At 33.9% G+C, this 7,414-nt stretch overlaps 1 protein-coding gene across 1 annotated transcript; it reads left to right on the top strand.

Annotated features, from left to right (window-relative positions):
• The first annotated feature begins 2,444 nt into the window (after positions 1-2,444).
• Positions 2,445-4,102, top strand: LOC110643786 (uncharacterized). The gene is made up of 3 exons (XM_058143376.1): positions 2,445-3,195; positions 3,285-3,525; positions 3,637-4,102. The coding sequence occupies exons 1-3, from the start codon at positions 2,445-2,447 to the stop codon at positions 4,100-4,102; spliced, it is 1,458 nt and encodes a 485-aa protein (XP_057999359.1).
• The last annotated feature ends 3,312 nt before the right edge of the window (positions 4,103-7,414 follow it).

Genomic DNA, 7,414 nt, shown 5'->3' with positions numbered 1-7,414 from the left:
AAGTCTCTTTCTTATTGAGAAGGTTTGTTCATAAATTCTAATACTTAATGAAGTTGATATCATGTGAGCTGAAATCCTTGTAGAAATAATTGCTTAGATACTTTTATTTTTTAAAATCTATCAACTGGAATACCAATAAATGTTTCCAAATCATATACTTTTTATTTTTTTTTTAAAATAAAACTTAAATCCAAATCATATGCTTAGTAGGATTTTGATAGTACATAAAGATTCTGTTAATTAACTTATAATTAATTGATATGTGTTTCAAAATAATTTATTAAGATTAGAGTCAATATTGAAAAAAAAAATGTTTAAGGTTTGAATTGAAAATATAAATTATAATTAAATTGAGAGAATTTACATAATTTATCCAAAAAAAGGTGATTTTTAAGGTTATTATGATATTTGGTGAGATCATGAATTTCAACTTATTAATAAGAAATTTGTAAAATTTGATAAAAGTTTAATAATACATTTTATAAGAAATATAATAACAAATGTGATTTAGTGGGAATCAAGGCAATACTAAGAAAATTATTAATAATTAGTTTGACATTAATTGCATTAAATTTTTTCCATTAATTTAATGTCATAAAAAGATTTTGTACTTATTACTTGAAAATGTTTATTTTTCTTAAAAAAATGTTTTTTTATTTCTCTTTTAAATAATCATGTTAATTAGATATATTTGAAGGAATTCTGCTTTTGAAATATTTTGAAAATTTATGGTTCAATTACTGAAATAGAACATAATATTTGCATCAATATTGAAAGTAAAATTGAAGAATTCATTTATAAATCAAACATGATAAATATTAAACAAATTTAAAATTAAATATTATTTTGCAACAATAAAAAATAAAAAAAAATTGAAAAATGGCAGATGTTTCTTCCTCGTTGCCGCCTTCCTCAGAAGAGGTTGATCAGCTTCATTGGAGTTCCAAAAAGGTGAAGCTTAGAGATGGTTCTGGTAATGGTTTGGGTGCAGTTGGTAAGGATACTGTGGATGTTGAAGGGGTGGCTACTGATGTCAAACTGAAGTCCTCATTTCATGATGCAGTGCAAAGGAGTGTGTTTGAGGATTTAGAAATGGCTAATGATGGTGGCCATGTTGTGGATATTTCTGATTATGATTCCGATGGTGAACTAGATGACGATTATGATTTGAAATGTTCGACTATTCGAGCGTCACAGATGGAGAAGAGGCTTATGAGTGAACCTTGGAGGAAAACTCTTATAATCAAGGTCCTAGGAAGGAAGATTGGCTTTTCCTATTTGCAAAAAAGGTTGAAGCAACTCTGGGCATTAAAATCCCCTATCGACATGATTGATCTCGTTAATGGCTTTTTTATGGTAAGGTTTTCTAATGAAACGGAGGATGATCATGTTCTTTTTGGAGGTCCTTGGATGTTTGCTGACCATTACCTTATTGTTCGTGAATGGCAAGCAAATTTTGACCCTGAGTATGCTGTTATTGATAAAGCCCTTGTTTGAGTTGGAATTCCTAATCTACCAATTGAGTATTATTCTAAGATTTTCTTAATGAGGGTTGCTAGTAAGATTGGGCGTCCCATAAAGGTAGATGAAACTACTTTGAATGCCAGCAGAGGGAAGTTTGCACGCATTTGTGTTGAAGTGGATTTGTCCAAGCCCCTTCTGTCTGAGTTTCGCTTGTGACGGAAAGTTAAGAGATTTCAATATGAAGGTATCCACCTAATATGCTTCCAATGTTGTTGTTATGGTCTTCGCCAAGATACTTGTACTAAGGCTTTTACTGATTTAGATCCTGATGCTGTCATTGGAGTAGAAGTTCATGGTGCCAGAGTTAAGGATATTGTTCCGGTGACTGACATAGTTGATCAGGTTCAGAATGTGGTGATGGAGCCACCGGTTGTGTCACCTGAGGTTGTGGATAGGTTTGGTCCTTGGATGTTGGCTAAACGTTCGGGATGGAAAGGTGCCAAGCTATCGGGGAACTCAAATTTTAAATAGGTAGGACTTCAAAAAGATAAGAAAGCCAGTGAGATAGAATCAGGCATGGATAAAGGTTTAGTGAAATCTCCTGGATCACGTTTTGCTCTCTTGTCCGGCCATATGGTTGAGGATGTTGTAGAGGAAGTACATCCAGTGGAGAGAACTCAGAAGTTAAAGGACCCATGTGACCCAAGCCCATCCAATAAGAATTTGGCAACTAATACTAAGCCCAGTTCTTCTAAAGGACATCCTACGATATAGCCTGTTATTCTGAGCCCCCTTCAGTCCATCACTTTACTTCAGGCTCAGTCTTCAGTCGGAATTAGAACTGATCTAGTCGGTAGTCCTCTTATCCCTTCAACTAGCACTCTTTCCTCGCCACATTCTACTCCTTCACATGTTTCCAATAACCCTAATTGTTCTTCACAAGTGAAATCTCAAAATGCTGCAGCGAAGGGAAGGCAACTATGGTGGTGGGGCGTGCGGGAGTTGGAATTGTAGACTGTCATGTTGTGGATGATGATATCTTGCTGCAAGATCTTGGGGGAGGTTTGTTGCGCATTGGTGAGATCGGTGGTTATGGGGATCAAATGCAGCTTGATCCTATTCTTCAACATTCTAATGCTGTTTTTAATGCTAATGAGTCTGTTCTTGATGACGGAGATGACGTACAGGGGGATGTTGATGCCCTTGGGAATGCTGACACTTTAGCACCTGCTTTTTGCTGCTTTTGTTGCATGTTGTTTATTTATGGTGGTGTGTTGTTTTGTTATTTTATGACGATTGTGACTTGGAATATTCAAGGGGCAGCAGGACGTCATAGTTTGCGTGCTCTTAAGGATCTTTGTAGGCATCATAAGTCAATGATTTTGGTGTTGATAGAGACGAAGATTAGTGGTCCTAGAGCTGATGTAATTTCTCTTTCTCTGGGTTTTGGTAATTGGGTGCGAGTTGAAGCAACTGGTTTGAGTGGTGGCATTTGGATCTTTTGGAATACTGATGTGGTTTCTGTCTCAGTGATTTATTCACATTCACAATTTATTCATTGTTTAGTTGAAAATGTTAGTTGTTTTAAATGGTTCTTTTCGACGGTCTATGCTAGTCCTCGTGAACATCTGAGACCTATTTTGTTTTTTGCTCTTACTTGTATTACTGCTCTCTCAGTGGGTCCTTGGCTTTTGGTAGGGGATTTTAATCCTTATGCTGAATTGAGTGAGAGTACGAGTGTGGGGGCTCACGTGGCAGCCAAATGCAACAAATTTCGTAGTTGGATCAACCAATTGGGCTTGATTGATCTGGGTTTACAGGATCCAAATTTACTTGGTGGAGGGGTCGTAGTACAGAAATTTGTCATGCTGCGAGATTAGACCGTATGTTTTGTAATAGAGACTGGACGTTTCTGTTTCCTTATGCTTCTGTGTTGCATCTTGAGAGGGCTTTCTCTGATCATTGTCCTTTATTGTTGCGGCTGGATCTCAGGGACATTTCTAGACATCCTCAATCTTTTAGATTCCAAGCAGCATGGTTTCAACATCCTGCCTTCTTTGAGTTTGTGAAGAGAAATTGGATCCATGGTGCTAATTTCATTGATGCTTTACGAAGTTTGGGTACCAATTTGTAGCATTAGAATCAAATTGTGTTTAGTAATATCTACCACAGAACAAGAAGATTACTGGCAAGGCTTAGAGGTGTTCAAGAGAAACTTTGCTCAGATATGCATCAAGGTCTCATTAGTTTGTATCGAAAATTAAGGATTGAATTAGAACAGTTGTTGGATCAGGAGGAAATGTTATGGTTCCAAAAATCTAGAGAGAAACGGATCACTGAAGGGGAGCGAAACACTGCTTTTTTCCATGCTAGTGTTGCGATTAAAGGAAATAAGAAGCGGGTTGCTAGATTGCCAGATGAGAATGGGCAGTGGATTACAGATCCAGATCAGATTATGCACATGGCTCTTCAGTTCTTTACTAAGCTCTATTCTGAGCATGCTAATGGTGATTTGACTAGAGTTCCCTCAAGTGCTTTTTTGACACTTTCTCAGGATGATATTGCTCTGCCTTCAGCTGATTTTCAAATGACTGAAATTAAGGATGCTCTTTTTTCTATGGATCCTTATAAAGTATAATACCCCTTATCCAGTTTATAGTGTAGTCGAGTAAGGTGTTCCATATTCTGTGCCGGATCACTTGATTTTATCTTATTCTATCTATTATTAATTTTGATTTCATTATTAATTAAATCAAAATATTCAAATAGAGAAATTGACGGAGATTCCCCTATTTATTTAATAATTGACGTATTATACTATTTACCTGTTTGAAAATCTCATATCAATTTTTAATTTCTAATTCATAATTTCATCATTATCTCACATTTAATTCTTGCAATCATTTTCATACATATCCATTTCCACTTGATTCATATATGAAATACTCAAATTTTATTAACTTACATCAATGTACAAATTAATTACATAGATTTATAATTTACAATAAAACTCCAGAATTTATTACAGTAAACACAAACAAAATACAATCATATGGCTTAATGTGGCCCTACCAAAATGCATTGCAATGGGGATGGTGACACTGGACTCGATGCAGATCTGGACTTCAAATTTCCCAGTCAGATGTCTACTAGGTTTTCTCTTGATCTCCAGTACCTACGCGATGAAAAAACTAACGCGTTAAACATAATGCTTAGTGGTGTAATAATAAAATAAAAATAAACTAAATAAATACAAGTAACTATTTTATGTGTATAGTGTTTTATATAAAAAGAAACAAATATATATTTATCAATTATAGGTCACTGCGTATTTTTGTTGCTCTGTAGGAGTATATTATGTGTTTGGAATTTTTATCATATAATTGTTTAATATTAAAGCTTATTAAACCATATCAGTGTTCAAGTAACATATAACTGACTGTTAAGACTGGATACATAGGAGTATACTAGTTAGACACCCTGTGTGTTTACCAAGTATACATCATGTCATATTAGGCACAAGGTCAGCGAGCAGGCATAAAGCCAGAAAGCATGTCAGGTATAAAGCCAGAAGAATAACTATATCAGACATATATTGTCTATCAATGATCATTCATATAAGCAGTACTGCAATCTGTAATCCCTAATTGGTATACCAATTGATCCAATTTCTACACATAAGTCTAGGCATACATTGGGCAATTTAGTGTCATTATGTTATTTTATGTACTATTCATAGGTACTATTCATTGGCATATCATGGTCATTACATTTGTGATGGAAACATAGGTCTCAATCTCATTTTCAAGTGAATTATGTCGTTAACAAATCATTTTGGTTAATTCTATATCATATAACAAGTTATTTTATAAACCTTTCTCAAGGTCCAGATTTGGTGTTGTAACTTGTCTTAATAAATTGGTTATGATGCAAAGTCTGTTGGATTACACTTCCTTCATGGAAGTTGTTTCTCTATGTCTTATCTTTATTTTTCTTTTTGAATCATATCATTTGCAGTTTTAGAACTCAAGTTATGGTCAATTTTCCAAGACTGGTCCATTGACTCATTACTGTTCCAAAACCAAGCAGATTCTGGAATCCCAATTTTGTCCAACTATTTGGACATGTTACAGTCATATTTAGGCCTAATGTCCTTCTTATGAGTTGTTCCCATATGTCTTAGGGTCATACAAGTTCAAGAATCACTAAGTTTCAGGTAGTGTAGGGTGAGTTATGACTAATTAACTGACTTAGACTCATAAACCCTGTACATTCAGGATTTCAGGTTCAGGTCAGTGTTTACAATTCCCATTTTAGGGTCCTTACTCTCAGAATTTGAGTAAAATTCCTCAACCAAAGTTGTAACTCTATTTCTTAAGTTTTTAGATCAATCTGGCTCATTCCAATTGAAGCTTTCTAGTAGAAGTTATAGTCTATTTACCATTCGGGTGTCAAATGGCACATCTGTCCAATGCAAGAATTTCTAGATTAGGAATTTCTAAATTCTCCTAACAATTTCCCTAAGTTTCATTTGATTCTAGGTTCTGGTCAAAACATCAAAATTGTAGTTCTAGGTCTTATGAAGATTTTGGCTTTTGAATCACTATATTTGCATTTTTGTAAAGTGAGTTATGACATTTTTACCACAACTAGTCAGATGGTCTAAAGTCCAGAATTTTCAGGTCAGTTTTAGTTCAAGCAGGTTTATTGGACTAATTTTGCTTAGCAAATTGGTTGGGTTAGAGTCAGAATTAGGGTTCATGATCCCCATGAAAAATGTTCTACTATGTCTAAGCTTTTCATAAGTTTAAGAATTAAGTCATTTAGAGCTTTCTACAATGAGTTATACCTATTTGAACATTTACTATTCATATGGTTATTTCTACAGGTCCAGATTAGGTCATTCAGGATTCATGCCAATTTTAAGGCAATTTATGTCAGTTTCTGGGCAAGGTTTCTTTATAAAATTTGTGGCTTTAGGTCTTAAGTTTCATCTCCAATTAGCCTCACACTAATTGAAGCTGTCTAGCTCTACTTATGGCCATATGATTACACTAGACTTAAGGTCCAAAAATCCCTGTATGGAAACAACACTTCCAATACAATAAGTCAACACTACTACCAACTTCAAAACTCAACCAATTCTTATCAAATGGTCAATAATTGACCTCAACAATCTCAATTGAGCATCATAGCATCAAATTCCCAAATTTGTTCAAAACCCTAACTTTACAATCAGAATTTCATAAATTTTATACAAGTTCATCATACCATTCATGTTTATATATCAATCCACTCTAGTAAACATGTTTAATTCTATCAAAACTTTAAAACCTCCCTCTCCCTTATGGTGACCGAAATTTATGTTCAACCCTCCATACATAATTTTCATCTTTTTATTCATAATTTCAACACTTCTCAATTGAAATTCAAACAATATTCAAGAATCTAGAACTAATTTGCACATACCACTCTTATGTCAATTTCCAAGCTTGTAAAAACTTCAAGTTTGCTTTTTCTTTTTGCTCCCAAACTCTTAAGCAAGGTTTAAAATTAAGTTTTTGTTTTGGGGACTAGGGTTTTTATGGTGGGAATTGAAGGGAAATGGAGCTTGAAGAAGATGAAAATGGTGGAAGGAGAAGAATAATGGAATTCAGCCAAGGAGAACAAGGGAAGAAGATGAAGGCTTTTTGATTTATTCAATTAATTTGTCCCTTATTTAGATGTTGTCTAATTATAATTGGTTGAAAATTTTAATTAGGTCATCAATTATCATGCTTATGACATAAATAAAAATTGAATTTTTATTTTTTTCTTTTCTTCTTTTCTCTACTCATTTTCATTTGAATTTTTATCAATATTTTTTCATATTTTATTACATAAATCTCACTTAATTAAATTGATATTTTGGTAAAAAATTAACTCTTCATGTGAAATGACCAAAATGCCC

This window comes from Hevea brasiliensis, chromosome 3, assembly GCF_030052815.1.
Source record: "Hevea brasiliensis isolate MT/VB/25A 57/8 chromosome 3, ASM3005281v1, whole genome shotgun sequence".
Taxonomy (NCBI): Eukaryota; Viridiplantae; Streptophyta; class Magnoliopsida; order Malpighiales; family Euphorbiaceae; genus Hevea; species Hevea brasiliensis.
The sequence above is the reverse complement of the archived record's forward strand: the minus strand, read 5'-3'. Positions and strand labels throughout refer to the sequence as shown.

What these genes read in the sequence shown, in the direction of transcription:
- LOC110643786 (XM_058143376.1), top strand. Translation starts at nt 2,445, where the DNA reads ATGGTGGTGGGGCGTGCGGGAGTTGGAATTGTAGACTGTCATGTTGTG. An exon ending in TTATGCTGAATTGAGTGAGA is followed by an intron (nt 3,196 to 3,284) that starts GTACGAGTGTGG and finishes CTGGGTTTACAG; the next exon opens with GATCCAAATTTACTTGGTGG. An exon ending in CAACATCCTGCCTTCTTTGA is followed by an intron (nt 3,526 to 3,636) that starts GTTTGTGAAGAG and finishes TATCTACCACAG; the next exon opens with AACAAGAAGATTACTGGCAA.